The 17,961-nt window shown below is 46.7% G+C and overlaps 1 protein-coding gene across 4 annotated transcripts in view; it reads right to left on the bottom strand.

Annotated features, from left to right (window-relative positions):
* CRACR2A (calcium release activated channel regulator 2A) overlaps positions 1-17,961 on the bottom strand; it is a 141,024-nt gene that overhangs the window by 41,327 nt on the left and 81,736 nt on the right. For all 4 annotated transcript variants that reach the window (XR_015253871.1, XM_086714287.1, XM_086714288.1 and 1 more), the window contains 4 exons: positions 12,446-12,536; positions 8,773-8,868; positions 6,391-6,578; positions 450-521 (listed from right to left, as the gene is read on the bottom strand). Coding sequence is in view for 3 of the 4 variants with exons in the window: in XM_086714287.1 (XP_086570413.1) it covers positions 450-521; positions 6,391-6,578; positions 8,773-8,868; positions 12,446-12,536 (447 nt within the window). In the remaining variant the exon portion in view is untranslated. The remainder of the gene's footprint in view (positions 1-449; positions 522-6,390; positions 6,579-8,772; positions 8,869-12,445; positions 12,537-17,961) is intronic.

Raw genomic sequence — 17,961 nt, 5'->3', positions numbered from 1 at the left:
ATCTCAAGTTCATGGGTTTGAGCCCCACATGTGGAGCCTACTTGATTCTCTGTCTCCCTTTCTCTCTGCCTCTCCCCAGCTTGCGCTCTCTCTCCCTCAAAAATAAACATCAAATTTTTTTTTTTTAAAGAGAAAGGGATAGTATATCTTCCACTGGGTAGATGCTCAAGAAATTCAGTTCTGCTCCTACCTGAGCAAGTACCACATAAGGTGCTGTGGGAGATGCCACAAAGAATGAGGCAGAGCCTACCTGCAGATGTACAAACTGGAGAGGGATGTGGGCGTGTGTGTGAATGGACCAAACATAATATGCTGGGGATCAGGGGAATGAGGGCACTCTCTCAGCAGCTGTGATCATCCAGAATGTAGGCAGAGAAGACTTTCAGCCTGGCTCTTCCAACCCAAGGAATGTGGGATATGCTCTCAGAACACATCTGATGCTGACACACCTCAGGAGATCCAGCTGTTTCAGAAGCCCCGACTTCTCACGCTGCAGACTCTCCGTCACACGGTACACTTCCCTGAAGAAGAGGCCAACACAGACTTATGAGCTTCTATAGCAGGGATTTAAGCCACCACGGTGTGAGGGGCTGTGTTGTAGTTGGTCCTGTTGTAGTTGGTCCTGGGTAGGACCAGCAGGTAGCACCCCACCCTGGGGTCAGAGGGATATGCCTCCCCTGATGAGCACCTGCTGTGTGCAGGTGGTTACAGCTATGATCTCACTTCATCATCACAGACTCCCGATTTGGAAGGTGAGATTACCCCTATTTTATAGACACAGACAGAGAACCAGTAACTCTCCCCGTGTCCCATAGACAATCCACGACTGAGTAGATTAGGACCCCCTACTCCCAAACCCATGAACAGGGCTTCATAATAATCACTTGGCCTTCCCAGGCTCCAGGTGACCCTGTCCTACCCAGAACCAATACTCTCCAGCCCAATCCTGCAAGTGAGAGCAGAACTTGTATTTTTCCTGTAGCTGGTTTCCTTTGTTTCCAGGAGCTCCAGAAGAATCCTTTCCCCTTCCCCATCCTCCCCTATAAGTCTCCAATCTGTTCTTAGATCTCTGTAATTTCCTCTGTTGGTCATTCATTTCTTTAACTTAGGAGTTCTCATCTCTAGCCATAAAGCAGAGATCAAATGTATCAATTATAATCAGATACTTAGATCACAGTGTGAACACATCAATCATGTCAATCACCCTTTGAGTAAGGGGAGGGAGGAGCTGAGAGGTAGTGGAGGTGTCTGGAGACCAACTCACATGGTGAGGTAGGAACTGCCTGGTTTGTCTGCATCTCTAAATGCAACCCAGTGCCCAGCATGAAGGTGTCGTCAACAAAAAACAGTAAGAAACAGGGGACCCTGGGTGGCTCAGTTGGTTAAGCGTCCAACTCTTCGTTTCAGCTCAGGTCATGATCTCACAGTTCGTGGGTTCAAGCCCTATATCAGGCTCCATACTGACAGCTTGGAGCCTGGAGCCTGCTTGGGATTCTCTGTCTCCCTCTCTCTCTGCCCCTCCCTCGCTTGTGCACTCTTCATGCTCTCTTTCTTTCAAAATAAATACATAAACAACAACAACAACAACAAACGAATAGTAGTAAGAAACAAAAGGAGAGAGGGCAGAGAGTGGGGGATGAAAGAAGGAGGCAGGGATGGAGGAAGGAAGAGAGGAAGGGAGGGGTGAGTCGGGGAGGTATTCAACACCACCCGGGGAAGAAAGAAAAAAAAGGAAAGCAGAATTGGGCGACACTGGAAAATAAGCCTTGCTGAACTTCGCAACTTTGCCTCCATCCTTCCCTCTGGGCTCTGCACTGTGCTTTTAGAAATGTTTAATTTTTTTTTTTCAACGTTTATTTATTTTTGGGACAGAGAGAGACAGAGCATGAACGGGGGAGGGGCAGAGAGAGAGGGAGACACAGAATCGGAAACAGGCTCCAGGCTCCGAGCCATCAGCCCAGAGCCTGACGCGGGGCTCGAACTCACGGACCGCGAGATCGTGACCTGGCTGAAGTCGGACACTTAACCGACTGCGCCACCCAGGCGCCCCTACTTTTAGAAATGTTTAAATCGCCCCTAAGGTTACTGCAAAAGGCCCAAAGTTCCACATTTCCAAACCACAGCATAGTTGCTAGTGTAGGGAGCATCTTATAGTCTCACAAAATGCGTCCATTTCCATAGGCTGTCCAGACTACCCCGATTGTGCACACACCGGGCTGGGCGGAGACAGTCACCCCTCTGCCGCACCCTCAATGTCATTACTGAGCTGGCGAAAATAGCACCTGCTTGCTCAGTCCATAAGGCTTGAGCCCACCTCACAATAGATTCCTTAAAAGGTATCTGTGTGGTTCTTCCCCCTTTATGGAATAATTATAAAGTCAATTTACAACAGTAACAGACCGAATCAAATTCTAAGTTCACCTCAGACAATCCTAATTAAGCAATAAAACTTCTCTAGCTCCTGCAGAGATGCCAATTCCTAACACTTTATTACCAATTATATTTAATTTCAACTTGAGGGAAAACAATGTATTTCCCATTATCCAAACTGGGTCCCCAAATCCCTGTCTAGGATTCTGCTGTGATGAGCAGTATGTGAGCACAGCTGTTTGCTGCTGCAGTGCCCTGTGAGCCACGATGGCTTTGTGGATCCTCTGTCCCAGCCCTGGGTTCTGATTCTCAACCAGGAGCAGACGACTCTACCCCTGCTAAGGGAAATCACTCCCTGGACACCTGACATCTGTGTTCTCACAGAACATTTGATTTAGGAGCGATTCCTAAGAAATAAGGCATTCCAGGTCTTTGCACTGTAGACACAACAGAGTTGACTACTGGAGCCACACACACACACACACACACACACACACACACACACACTACATATTGATGAAATATGTCTACCTATTTGTCTAATAAACATGCATCTATTTAGATACACACACATTGTCAGACTTTTTCTGTGTTCACAAAAAGGAAGGCATCTGGGGCGCCTGGGTGGCGCAGTCGGTTAAGCGTCCGACTTCAGCCAGGTCACGATCTCGCGGTCCGTGAGTTCGAGCCCCGCGTCGGGCTCTGGGCTGACCGCTCAGAGCCTGGAGCCTGTTTCAGATTCTGTGTCTCCCTCTCTCTCTGCCCCTCACCCGTTCATGCTCTGTCTCTCTCTGTCCCAAAAATAAATAAACGTTGAAAAAAAATTTAAAAAAAAAAAAAAAGGAAGGCATCTAACCTAGACATTCTAAAGGTCTGTACTTGGTACTATGTGGACTGAAAGAGAAAGAAATTACCATTTTTCATAGGAGTGACTGGTGACAGGTTTATGGCTGTCTTTAGGGAACTGCTGTTGGCTTTATTTTCTGGAGAGGGATGAGAGAGGGAGCATCTCCAAAATATATCGCCAAGTGAAAACACAGGCAAATGCAGAACAGTGTGTAAATGAAAAGTGTGTGTGTGCTTGTATATGCATAGAACACTCTGGAAGGATCCACAAGAAACCCTGAGGGGTGGCCTCTGGGTCTTTGCAGACCTCTTGCTGAGTATAGATCCTTTTGTGTCTCGTCATAAACTACCCACCCCAAATAAAAATTCATTAACAAAATAAACAGGTGCTGCTTTCCAGCTGACCTTCATCTTTATGTTATCTCTCCTGCTTGATTGTTCTTTCTTTATCTTATTTTAAAATCAAGTTCTCGGGGCGCCTGGGTGGCGCAGTCGGTTAAGCGTCCGACTTCAGCCAGGTCACGATCTCGCGGTCCGTGAGTTCGAGCCCCGCGTCAGGCTCTGGGCTGATGGCTCAGAGCCTGGAGCCTGTTTCAAATTCTGTGTCTCCCTCTCTCTCTGCCCCTGCCCCGTTCATGCTCTGTCTCTCTCTGTCCCAAAAAAATAAATAAATGTTGAAAAACAAAATTAAAAAAAATAAATAAATAAAATCAAGTTCTCCCTCCTTGAGCATCTTTGGAGAACAGAAAAATTAATTTTGCCCATTTAGAATTCTAGCTGATAAGTGACTAAGTCTTTTTATCTCCCAGTACCATCCTCTCCTTTCCCAGATGCTCTGGTGCAGCATCAGACAGCAAGACATTGTGAGTTGGGGGGGGGAAGCACATACATGATATGGGGAGAACTCGGCTCTGTCCCTGTTTTCTGGCACTAGCTAGCTGTGTGGCTTTGTGTCACTGCATCTCTCTGAGCCTCAAGTTTTTCATTTATAAAATGAAGAGGTGGATTAGAGCACTCACCTGCTATCAGTACTGCAGATCTGGGACTCTGTTCTACAGGGAACCAGCTAAGGCTCTCACTGCCCTCTCTCCTGACCTCCCCAGACAGGACACATTCTCCTGGGCTCCAGCATGCTTTCCAGCTGCATAAGGCATTGCGCGCTTTTTGAAAACAAGTCATGAAGTTCCTGAAATCATTTATCTCTTCCTCCTGACCCTCTTTTTCAGTTCCCAGCCTCCAGAGATTGTCTCTGGCTTGGTTAATTAAGATAAGACTTCAGAAAGATTTTAATCCTCATGCTGTGATTTGATACCCTGGCACTGGGTGCTTACTTCCATTTGCTGTTCTAATGCTGGTGCCTTCAGATGTTTGTTGTTTTAAAACTTGATTCAATTTTAAGAGCCTGAGTCCTTAATTCTGTTTGTAAAGTTAAATGCCTGTGCCTTGTTGGCCTGCTCTCAATGAGGAGGAACTGATTTTGCTCATTTATAATGAAATACACTGTCCTCCCCTGGTCACCCAAGAATTGGAGTGAAGGGATTTGTCTTAAGTCAGCTGCTCAGAATACATTTTCTTTTTAACTGGAGACATCTTGGGGCACCTGGGTGGCTCAGTCCATTAAGCATCCGACTTTGGCTCAGGGCATGATCTCACAGTTTGTGAGTTCGAGTCCCACGTCGGGCTCTGTGCTGACAGCTCAGAGCCTGGAGTCTGCTTCAGATTCTGTGTCTCCTCTCTCTGCCCCTACCCTGCTCATTCTCTGTCTCTGTCTCTCAAAAATAAATAAACATTAAAAAAAAATAAAATCAATCAATAAATAAAAAAACTAGAGAAGTCTTTTTAGGGTAAAACTCCACATGCAAACACATTTCCTCTCTTTCACCCTGGCAAATCAGTCCAAAACAGTACAGGACAGCACACACAGGACAGACAGCAGAACAATTTGATTTAGGCCAATGGACCCAAATTTTGCCATCATTCAGACTGAGTGAGGGCTTTCCCTTTTGAACAAGGACAGTTAACGTATGTAACACTCAGGCACTGGTAAGTAATACTGCCCTTTCCTCTGAAATCACACTGTTTAAATACCTGGCACAGGACCAGGCACACGTTACCTTCTGCAGAATGAATGAAGGGAATGAACGAATGCATGAATGAGTGATGAGTGAATGATGGCCAGTCCCATTCCTGAGTACATATTTTCTGGCCGGTTCATGATTCACTGTGTGGAGTCAGCAAGATGTGTCTAGCACGGAGTGTTGTGCTAGAGAGTTACTGAAAACCTCTGACTCTTAGCTTCCTCGTCCATAACTTAGAGTTGATAATAACAGTACCCGCCACATCAGGATGCTGTAAAGTTCATATGAAACAATGTCAAATTGTTGACATAGGTGAGATATGTTGAATGTACAACATGGTACCTGGGGCAGAGCCATATGCAATAAATTTTTGACAAATGAGTAAGTAAACAAATATAAATGTGTGAACAAATAAGTGGGATTCCTGTCCCTGGGCACGCCAAAGAGTGCATTTGTTCTCAGAACCTAACACTCCCAAGATGACTGTTGGCAGCTCCTCAGCCCCAGCCTGCAGACCCAGCTCTTGATTCTTCCTTACGTGTGCTTCTGCCTAGCAGGCTGAGTCCACTGGCCGCACACCAAGAGCAGGTCACTAGCAAACCAGGCCCTGAGAGATGTGGGGCTCACCACACTGTGTCCACACAGAGGGACACTGGTAGGAGAGAGTAGGCAGACTGCAGTGAAGATTCCAGGGTACTGTCATATACTCCATCAGATTAAATCTCAGAAGCCTACCTGATTCACTCTCGTCCTGGGTCTCTAACCTATGACAGTCACGTGTGGTCTGTCCACACACTCAGCCTTTTCTCAGTGACCGCCCTGTATTTGTTGGGTGGATAACACATCTTTTGAATCACATGATATATTTCCCAAGAACAGGGTTGTAGATTTCCTGTCAATCCTAGATTCTGCTTGCTACAGTGCTGGTCTGCTTGATGGCCTCGGGATCCTAGAAGAGATTTCAGGGACCAAGGAGCCCCTGAGCCCCACGTTCTAGGCAAGGCGACAGGGTCTCCAAGGGAGGAGATGATGTCATGCTCACAGCAGGGGGTGAGGCTGGACAGCAGGGACAGGAACCCACGAGGGCCAGACTCACATCTCCTTCTCCTGGTGGAGTTGGTGGGCCTCTTGCTGGAGGCTCTCCAGCTGTTTCCGGGCATCCTGCAGCTCCTGGGAGGTCCGCTCCAGCTCCCGGGCCAGCTCCTGGTTTGTGACTCTCAGCTTGGTGTTCTCAGCCTTGGTTTCATGCTCATCATTTTGCAGGGTGGTGCACTGGCCTTCCAGCTGGAAAGGAAGGTGGGGGAGCAGGAGGGAATGATGAACAACCCCCATCCCATCTGGCTCTGCCCCAGTCTCCCCTCACTTTCTCCACCTGTGGGCAGGAGCCCTCACTGCCCTTGGGACTCGACAGGCTTTGTCCTGCTCCTTAAGTCACACGGATGCACTTTTGGAGGCAGGGAGGAATGGCCAGAGCACATCTCATCTCTCCCCTGTCTTCACAGGGCTACTGAACAGTCTAGAGGGAACAGCACCATTCACAAAGACTGCTGGGAAAGGGAGGTCAACAGTCCATCTGTGTCCCCAGTCCCGGTGACAATAATGATGCCATTAGCATCTCATCCATAGTCTTGAGAGCCAACCTAAATCCCTCTTGTCCTTTCAGCCAATTGTCCCCCTCGGCCCTGATGGACCTGGGAAGCAGCTAAGTGGCATTCTTCATAAAACTGTCCTTCCTAATTTTGAATTCTGACAGAAATCTGTGTATCCCCTTTTCTTTGCTCCGCTAAATAAATCCATTCCTTTAATCTAGACAAATGTTGTGTGGTGGCCAGAAACCCTGGAAATTCTTAGGAAACAGCTAAAACAGGTCAGACCAAACACATACCTTTTTTTTTTCATGTCCCAAAAGGAACTAAAAAAACCTGCATTTGTATAACTGCAGCGTTTCTTGGCTGGTGATTCTGCTTTGCAAAGCTTCTAACCCTCTCACCAGAGGAGGAATCAAACCAAGGCAAATATATCATAATAAATTTAGTTTTATAAATGTGGCCAGTGAGGGGAAGAGGAGGCAGCAACAAGGAATTTTGTGTGATTCTCAAGAGGCTCCTGTGTAATCAGGCAAGCATGCAGTAATTAAATCGAGTGGTAATCATTCGTTTGAGGGATAAGTCTAATTGGTAAGAACTTAATGCATAATAGTGAGGGGGAGAAAGAGTAGAAGCAAGGGATAGCTGTGGAGGGGTAATGGGAAGGCAGCTGGCAGTTCCTCCAGTGGAAATTATCGTGTTGCAAGAGAAAGAAACCAAGGGGCACATGGGTGACTCTTGGTTTCAGCTCAGGTCATGATCTCATGGTTTCATGAGTTCGAGCCCCACACTGGGCTCTGTGCTGACAGCTCAGAGCCTGCTTGGGATTCTCTAGATCCCTCTCTCTCTCTCTCTCTCTGCCCCTCCCCTGCTCAGACTGTCTCTGTCTCTCTCAAAAATAAACTAAAAAAAAAAAAGAATTTATTAAAAAAAGAAAGAAACCAGAATGCATACATAGGTCAGGGAGCAGCAGGAGAGGGACAGTCTCTAGCCTCAGCATGGGGTAGCTTCAAGCATATTTTACTGTGTTGCTGAAAATAGCCCTCTCTATACAAATGGATGTGGTGTGTCTGGGTCTGTCCAGGGCTGGATTACTTCCAGAGCCAGACAAAACAAAATGGGAGGCCAAGTGACATCCTGGCCTTCTCTCCCCCACGAGCCCGCACCTTGGAGAGGAGTCTATGATTGTGAAGTTTGCCTAGGTAATCAATCTTCCTGAGGTCATTAGGCAGCCATGGTGGCTGGACACCACCCTACACAGTGTACTGCCCAGACCGCCTCGTGGGGGCTCAAGTGCATCAGAGGAACATCTGGTGTCTGCATCCATCCTGTGGGGTGATGGGTATAGCCACAAAAAAAAAAAAAAGGCTAAGGAACCTCTTCCGGCACACAGGAAAACAGGGGATGGGCAAATTGATCTTTGAAGAGTCTCTTCCAGCTGGAGGCATCCATGGCCATCCCAGTGGGAAGACATCACTGCAGCCTCCCACAAAGCATTAGTGACTCCGTCTTTTGTACCACAGCACCCCCCTCTCCTCTTACCCAGGATGCAGGAAACAAATTAATGTTTGGCATTCTGGCGGCTCCTGGGTATAATTAGGTTGACAATGTCTTCAGATGCCTCAAGGGAGAATTCTTGGCAACTTTTCCCAACTAAACACCTGGCGCTGGAGAGGTAAAGGCTTTATCCTGAGATCACCTGTGGTTTCAAAATGCTATCTTTTGTACAGCTAAATGGTTCTCGTCCAATTAAAAACAGACAAACAAACAAACCCAAATCCTTGAGTGAATAGCAGGGAAAGTGGGCAAGAGCGGGGGGGGGGGGGGGGGGGGGGGGGATGGAGAGAGGAACCAGGTGCTCCAAGGCCGTGGCAAAGGTGGCAAAGGCGCACCTGCTGCTGCTTCTGGATGAGCTGCTCCAGCTCCTGCTCCTTGGATAACAGCTTCTGCTCCAGCTCCTGACTGCAGGCCTGAAACCTCTCCATGTCCTGCCGGGCCGGAAAGAAGGACGCGTGAGGCCCCAGGGCACTTGGGATGGAGATTTGTCCCCCACCTTGCACCTGCTCAACAGCAGGGCCTCCCCATCCTTTTGGATTGTAGGGCCCTTCCCACAACATTCCAGGGCTTCGATGCCCTGCCTGGCTGGTCAGGGAGGCCCACTGGGACGGAGACAGAGCAAGTGCTCATAAGGGGTCATGCCAACTCCCCAACTCCCACCATGTGTGACCATGACCAATGACTGTGCACCGCTCCCCCAGAGAGAGACAGTGTTGGTTAGTGGTGGAGTACTGAACATAGAGATTCTCACACCTCCATCTCTTTATCTCTAAATTGGGGGGGGGGGTATCCTTCTAATGTGGATATTCTGTTCCATATTGGGTACAGTCATTTGTTCCCTCACACTACCCCTTGCTCGGGAAACACAGGGCATTACTTCTTCCCCTTGAGGGTCTAGGTCCTCACCGTGTCCCACCATGATTGAGGTGTCCCAGCCTTGCTCTTGTGATAGCTCTGCCTCTGTGATCCACAGCCCCTCCCCTCCTGCCCTAGAACTGGTCTTCCCCACTCAGGAAGCTGCTGACGCAGTGAGAAAGGGCTTGGGGTGGGGTAAAGAGAAAACTGTGTGGGCTGTCTGGACGCCTGACACTCTCACAGAGCCTGGTCTGGTACAAGGTCCCTCATCTGGGCGTCAGGAGACTGGGGCTCCAGCCCTGGTCTTACCTAGCTGACTTGACTTCATTCATCTATCATTGTTTCTTTGTTCACAGGACAGAAACAAAAATATGCAGGCCACCTACAGCTCTTCACTCCCCTGAAGGCAGAAATGAGGTGTGAAACTTGCAGGGAGAGAAGAAACCATTATAATGTGCATACAGCTCATGACAGGAGCCCCTGGGGTTCCACCTGCCTTGGAGGACAGCCTGGAATGCTGGACACTAGAGGGGCTATGAGGCTGGGTGTGATGGTGGCACCAGGGGGTTGGGAGCACACAACCACTCTCAGGACACAGGCCTTTGGACACCTCCGTTCCAAGGCTCAGAATTATTTCCTGGACTCATCTTTTGTAGACACTACCTGGTCCTCAGCCTGTTCTCAGGTAGGTACATGGAGCTCAGGGACAGCCTGTGATCGCCCTCACATCAACCACAGGCAACGATAGGGGGAAGATCTGACCGGGAAGCTCCTGCTGTCAACACCTTCACCGGGGAACCTGCTTTGTTCAGCTTGGCTGTCACTCACAGAGTAGGTGCCCCATGAACAGTGCGGGGGAGGCGGGTAGCTCCACAAGTCCAGCACGGATGCTGCCATCCCCATGGTGGGCCTGCAGAGTGCCTTATAGCCCCGGCCAGCATGGAGCATCGAGGGGCGGCGTCTATTTTCCTTGAGCCGGAGTGTGCCAGTCATTAAGTATTTCCCTCGTGGTCAAACAGACTGCTACATGTAGAGCCAGAAGGCCCAGCCCTTCTCATGCTGTCATAAACTGTCACACCACTGTCCTCACGTTGTGACAAGGCAAAAGCCTGTGTCTGCAAAGCCAAGCACATTTTAACAGTTTCTGTGTTTGTGCAAAAGTGGAAAACCTAGGCACTGGGCCTGAAAGGCCTGGGGTACTAGAAGGGGTAGGAGGGAGTGGAATGGGGGGTGAAGGGTACAGTGGTGTGGTCATATACCCTTACATGATCCTAATGTGTCCTTGAAATTTTTCCTCCCACCTCTTCCCATTCCCAGTTCCCACACCTTGGCCCACCTTTTGCTTCTGGAAGCAGGCCTCTTTTTTTAGCTAGGACCTCTGACCTGTAGTCATGGCCCAGCAGTAGATCATTTGGGGTAAAGGGAGTGACTCTCCTACTGCAGGAAAAAAAAGGCTACTGTTCTCAGAAAACTATTTTAGGGTATGCTGGGTGACAAGTGTGTGAGTTCTGTCTGCCTTATACTCATCCAACTATGCTGAAGGGCAGGGGACAGGCAGACTGTTTTAAAGCTCTAAGAAAGAATGGGTACAGGGGGAGTCTGGAAATACAGACAAGCCTTCAGAGGGCTCTAGTTGGAGAATGATGGGCTTTTTCTGGAAAGCATTCAGACTTCATCTCCTTTTGAATGGTATCTGTGATAATAAATAGATCCTCGGTGTAGATAATCCAAATCAGCATATAAATAAAAACTGGTTCAAACCAACCTGCATTAAGGAGGAGGGAAGGGTTGTGGCAATAGCCCAGGTTCTGTTCTGAGAGGCAGCGCAAGACGTGGTCCCTCTGCTATATTCCCAGAAGTCCTATGTTGAAACTTAACCCCCAAGGTGATGATCCCATGGACGCACTTGCCCCCCCACCCCCGCCCCATGAGGACGCAGCAAGAGGGCCACAGCCAGAACCAGGGAGTGGGCTCTCACCAGAGCCTGACCACACTGGCCCCCTGATTTTGGATGTCCAGCCACCAGGACTGTGAGAAATAAATGTCTGTTGTTTATAAGCCACCCAGTTCATGGGATTCAGTTCAATGGTAGTCTAAAGCTACCATTCAAGATCAATGACTTTCTGTTGAGAACTCACCAAGTGGATAATGAAAAAATGGGTAAGAGAGAGTTTCCTGTAGCTTTGTTTTTATAAATATGCTCCCAAAAGGACCCTGCTTAGTTTGGAAGAGGAGAGAATTTCACCAATTCTGACCTCCCAAGACAAACAGCAGGCTAGAGGCTGCTAGGAGGCTAGATGCCAGAGTCGGAACGAGGTATATGAGCTCTACATTTTCTCCCATGGGGTCCGAGAAGGGTGAGATTTGACTTGTCTTGGTTATTAAGTTTTCTAGGTGTCTAAGGGAAAGGATGGGAAGCATAGGCTCTAATGATGGTCCCCCTAGAGGAGCTGCTGGGCATGGAGTAGAATGGACTGCATTTGGGTGGGTCTGCCTTCCAGATCTGGGACCAGCCAGTATCAGACCCGGTCTCCAAGCTGCTGTAACTGGTAAGCACATGCACCTTCATCCTTTCGTCATTAGTTCATTCATTCATTGATTCAATAAGTATTTACTGAGTACCAACCGTGTTCCAAGCATGGCTGAGGGGCTGTGGATACAGTAACAAGTAAAGATAAAGATCCCTGCTCTCAGGGAAACTGGGTGGCTCAGTCAGTTAAGTATCTGACTCTTGGTTTCAGCCCAGGCCATGATCTCACGTTTGTGGGTTCGAGTTCCATGACGAGCTCTGCGGTAACGGTGCAAAGCCTGCCTGGGATTCTCTGTCTCCCTCTCTCTCTGCCCCTCCCCTGCTCATACACTCTCTCTCTCAAAATAAATAAATAAACATTTTTTTTTTAAAAGATCCCTGCTCTTGCAGTGCTTACGTGATAGTAGGAGGAGACAGACCATAATCAACAAAAATAAACAAGGAAATTAAGTGTCATGTCTGAAGGTGACAAATGTCTTGAAAAATATAAATAAAGCAGCAGAGAGACAGGGAATCCACAGTGCCTCAGGTGGGGGCACTGCAATCTTAAACTGGGGGAGGTAGTCAGAGTAGGCGATATTTCCACCTGGTGCTCAGAGCCAAGCCCTGGTGTGGACTCTTACTTTCAGGAGAAACTGCTCCTTCTCATGCTTGATTTGTTGTTCCATCTCCTCGTAGAGATGCTGGATTTCTTCATCATAAGCAGCAATTTTCCTGCAGAGGTGGCAGAAAGAGAGTCTGCGAAGGTCTACACCAAAATTCATTTATCCCCCAGAGTATTTATCCTCTGGAGCTTGGGCACCAGAATCCCAACAGGAGCTTGGGGCTGTGGGGACGACTGCGTAGGTCAGGTGGGACCAGTTCCTCAGGATTAGCTGACCATAGAGGCCCAGCAGGACTTCGTCCTTCTCCTAGATGAGGAAGCCATCAGTCCCAGATGACCCACACGTTCCTCAGTGAAGCTTCCTTGGCTCTATCTTCCTTAATTCTGCTTTATTTCAACAACAAGCCCCTTGGCCTCTGCTGAACGCACCTCCTCATTGTCCGCTGGTCCCTACACCTATAGACAGTATAAAGTTGTGTTGTGTGGGCTTCTTTCCTATTTGGGCTCCTGGTTTATCTCCTTCCCACTGTGGATGCTTTCTCTCTACCTGGCTCCATCAGCCCTGTCTAAAGTATACTGTCATAGGGTTCTCCTGAAATTGTGTGCTTAAGTCTATGTGATCCACATTTCTCATCAGATGACAAAAGATTCCATGACAATGACAATCATGGAAACCATGCCCCCTACAAAGGAAGTGGGGGCCACACTTGGCCAGTGCTCATGCCATCTCAGGCCCACGGCCCCAGGCAGACAGTATGAGAAGGGGCAGGCTGGTTAAAGGTGGGCAGTGATAATGAGACATCCCTCCTCCTCCCTGCCAGCATCTTCTCCCTACACTTGAAGAGCCCCACAGGACAGGAAGGAAAAACCTGGGTACTCTGCTCCTATATAGAGACCAAGACAAATATGGCTATGGGAACAAATATGGCTATGGCTATAGGTCATCTCTGGTGTTGTTCCTCCTTCTCTCCCCAAATAGATCCTTCTTTGAATGCCTCCCCACCCCCAGCCCCCAACTCCAAATTCAAACAGGAAGGATCAGGTATTAGCATTTGAACTGAGATGGAAGTTATCACTCCAATGTATTCCCATTTCCAGGGCATTGAACAGTTACCCCTCTCCCCTGACCTGCAGCTAAGGGCTCTCTCTCTCTCTCTCTCTCTGAGTCCCTCCCATTCTTCTTCCTCACCTGTTAAGGGAAATCCAGGTTCAGGAGCAGGCTGATGTCTTGGCTCCCAAGGCTGTTTGAACACACACATACTGCAGATTTTGGCACTTGCCATTTTAAACTGAAATGGTGATAAGCACTTTCTGTCCTTTACGCAAGTAAGGAGACTTTAATAATTGAGGAAATAGCTCCAGTTTTCAATTCTGAGAGGTACTAGGGAGATTTCTGAACAAAAGATTAAGGATGGGAATGTATATATTACACTGAGACCTTCGTTTCAACCCCTACCGCCTTATATCCACTTGGGACTCCAATCCAGTGCCAGCCTTCCCTGCTGCACCAAAAGATGTCCCTTCCTCACTTGCTACCTGCTGGGGTACCTTTAAACCACATGCCTATGACTCAAAGGAGCCATTTTGACTGACATCCTTCTAGATCTGTAGAAACCATAAAACTGACCCAGACAAGGAACTGGTGTAAGTCTCCACGGCCAACGTCATTCATATCAGGCCAGAAGCTCTAGGTTCCCTCTCCCGGCCATACCCCTAAGACCAGAAATCCTTTGAGTGAGTATGGCAATGGCCATACTTTTGCTGAGCACAAAAGGTGACAGCTCTCCAAGACTTCCATGAGCTGGAGCCTGTGTTTACCATCCTGGGTGTAGGAAATGTCTTGCTGGCTAACAGTAAGAAATCCCTTCTTGGTAAATGACAGATGTTTCGGTTATGAGCTAGTTATGAGCTAACCCATAATAAATACAAAGAAATACAGAGGGAAATGAGGAGCAAAGGCACTGGCTGTTGAATAGGAACAGTTCAAGGACAGAAATGAATATTGTTTCAAGGGACTTTCAGAAAGAAAGTCTTCACTTGGTCCCTGCAATCATCTTCCTATGCTTGAAGAAATTCAGGTGCTAGATAACTTTAGACAGTGACTCCAACTACATAAATACTGAAGACCTAATAAAGTGAGATGGGAGAAATTTAAAAACTGATTTTCTCTGATAAAGTAATACTAATTACAGTCATCCATAGAAGCTGTTTACCATTGTGCTTAATAACCAATTCTACACTATCATTAACTGCATTACATTAACTTTGCTCTAAGTTTTATTTGATTAAATTAATAAACTGTTTTTCATGCCCACATGTCAGTTCACTCGTCATGAAGTAAGTAATTTTGCAGACTGCTGAAAAACAAATGGGGGGAAGGCAGAGGTAGCTGCTGAATGGTGCCTACTTCTAGCCCTCATTGACAAAGGCTGGGTCCACTGCAGAGAAGCCCAGGGGTTCCAGGTGGGCCTCAATGCATCTAGGTCCAGCTCAACCAGACTTATCTGTGAAACCAACCCTCTGGAAATGCTTTAGAATACAGCTGGCATCCTAGGGGACCTGGGCCAGGCCCAAAGGCTTTCAGAAGATGAATCCCACAAAGACTGACTCATTTTTTTTTAATGTTTATTTATTTTGAGAGACAGAGAAAGAGAATGGGGGAGAGGCAGAAAGAGAGGGAGACAAAGGATCCAAAGTAGGCTCCGTGCTGATAGCAGAGAGCCCAATGCAGGGCTCGAACTCACAAACCGTGAGATCTCGACCTGACCTGAAGTTGGACGCTTTATAGACCGAGCCACCCAGGTGCCCCAGGAACTGACTGATTCATGACCAGCCTGGGTCAGACACATGAGCCCTAGGAATGGGGAGCATCATGGTGCTGCTCACATCATTCATAGCATTAAACCAGCTCAGGGCTCAGAAGACCTGTTCATATTCTCAGTGTGACCTTGAGCATTCTGACCTCGTTATGCCCCAGAGGAGCACCCGCCAGGAGTGCCTCATAGCACCGGCATGACAAACAAACAAGAGAGCTGGTGTGAAAAGCATTTGGAACTGCAAAGCCCTAAATAAATATAAGGGATTATTTATTATTGTAATTACTGTCATGGCTGTGGAGGGCAAGGGCCATTGCTCCCCAAGGGGGAGGAAGGTCTTAGTTTCAAGGATAAAAGTGCTGCTGGGTTTGGTAAAGGTGAGAAGCAATCAGGAAGATGAAGAGCGGAAAGCTTTGTCCATAAAAGCGCCTGTCAGATCAATCCATTAGAGACGCAGGCTGTGTGTGAGCAGGAGCCACTGAGCCCGAAGCCTGCGTCTGCGGAGAGCTCTGCAGTGGCCGTGAGAACAGTAACAGGGAGAGACACTCTAAAAAGGTCTGCACATGTGGCATGTGCTGTTCCAGCGGGCACACCATATTCCTCCACCAAAGGAAAGAGGCAACCAATTACGTCTGCTTATTATATACATCTATATTGCCACAATTTCTAAAACCACTCATATTGCCTGATGCACATCTACACTTTTTAGTCTTCTCTATGAGGATTTCCTCACCTATTCTAATCCTCACTGTCTCTTCTCTGAACTCTTAGAATATCAAATGTCTTTCAATGAACATTTACTTTTAAAATCCTGAAAAACTGGGGCACCTGCGTGGCTCAGTTGGTTAAGCATTTGACTTCAGCTCAGGTCATGATCTCACGGTTCATGGGATTAAGCTCCACATCAGGCTCTGTGCTGACAGTGTGGAACCTGCTTGGGATTCTCTCTCTTCCTCTCTCTCTGCCCCTCCCCTGCTCATGCATGTTCTCTCTCTCTCTCTCAAAATAAATAAACATTAAAAAAAAATAAATAAAATCCTCAAAAACTGTTTCACCTGGGTTTATGCTGTCTCAACTAGGTTAGGAAAACTCAGACATTTTTGTCACCCACAGGGTCTGTGCTCAAAATGTGAATGCTGAAAATGTGTATAAAATCAATTTAAGACTTGGGATACCTAACTCAGTAGCTCATGGAAGGACCATACTGGAGGAATACCAGATTCCAGAAGAACTGAAGAATTTCAGAATTGAAAGTTTCATCTGATCCAATCACCTATTTTCCCAGTGCTAAAATCCTTGCCACAATGTCCCCGCCATGTATTTACCCAAAGTAGGTTAAAACACCTCCAGCAATAGGGAACTTGGCTGGATCTCTAAACAGCTCTTTCATCTTTGGAATATTCTGACTCACAGAAATATATCTTTCTATGACCTTATCTCTCCTCTGCATAAAAACCCTTTATATATTTGAAAACAGCATTAAGACTTCAAGGGGTTGCTTGGGTTCATGCCATGCCTCTCCACTTTCTCCAACCACGTCTCACATGGACTTTCTTTTTCTTTTTTGTAAGTCCCTTCACCTTTCTCTTTACTTTTCTCTGAATGTGCCCTGATTTAGCTTCCTCAAGCCATGGAGCCCCAGACTGAATGCCCAGTGTATCAAGTCTGATTAGCAGAGTTTAGAGCTGGACTATACCTCTCTTGTTCTCGACACTGCGTATCTATTCATGCAGCCTGAGAACACATTAACTTTTCTTGGCAGCCACATCACAGTTGATGAATGCTGAACCCATTCGTCAACTAAAACCTCTAAATCTTAAGTCTGTGTGATTGTTTTTCTTTTAAAGATGGTGCTACTGAATCATATCTCCTCCACCTTGTGTTTCTGTCACTGGCTTTTTGGACACCAGAACAAGAGCTCGGATATAATTCTGTTAGATTCAGTCCATCTTTCCAGGCTGACATTATCTTAATAGATCCCAACTGGTCATCTAGTGTACTCAATGACCTTCCAAGCTTTGTTGGTATTTAAAAATTTCAGTCATAATGTAAGCTAAATAATATGTTGGTTTTGACAATTTAATTCATCTGAGAGTTATTCAGAAGAGTGTTTCTAACATAAAAACTGCTGTTTTTATATTATAGTATTATAGTATTATAGTAAAATAATTGTATTATAGTAAAAATAATATACTAGTAAGGTATCTACTTTTGGGAACCTATTAACCTTTGCTTTGTAGCCAAAAACATGATCAATGTTTGCATAACTTCCATGAGGAGAACGTGTATTCTACTGTGAGGTACACAGCTCTACATTTATCTCTTAAATTAAGCTTGCTGGTTGACAGTTTTAAATATTTTACATATATATTGTACTTTTTGCCTAATGTATCAAATCCTAGATAAGTTTGTTAAAATCCTCTAAAGTCTGTTTTTATCAAATTTTCTGTTTTTCTAAAAGTTTTTGCCTTATCTATTTTGTTGCTATGTTGTTTGATGCATAAAAGTTTGTATCTGTTGTATCTTCTTTGTGGATGGAACTTTTTTTATTACTACAAAATATTCGTCCTTATCTCTCTTTGTTTTTGCCATTGGTAAAAATATTGAAAGAGACAAGGGCAGCAATCTGGAAGAGAGCTCTCTGAGCTATTAATAACTTGTGGGCATAAATATCCAGTTTATCTTCTATTAGTCATCCTTAAAACACTCCCCAACAACC

This window comes from Puma concolor, chromosome B4 (assembly GCF_028749965.1).
Source record: "Puma concolor isolate L17-30 chromosome B4, mPumCon1.1.hap2, whole genome shotgun sequence".
Taxonomy (NCBI): domain Eukaryota; kingdom Metazoa; phylum Chordata; class Mammalia; order Carnivora; family Felidae; genus Puma; species Puma concolor.
The sequence above is the reverse complement of the archived record's forward strand: the minus strand, read 5'-3'. Positions and strand labels throughout refer to the sequence as shown.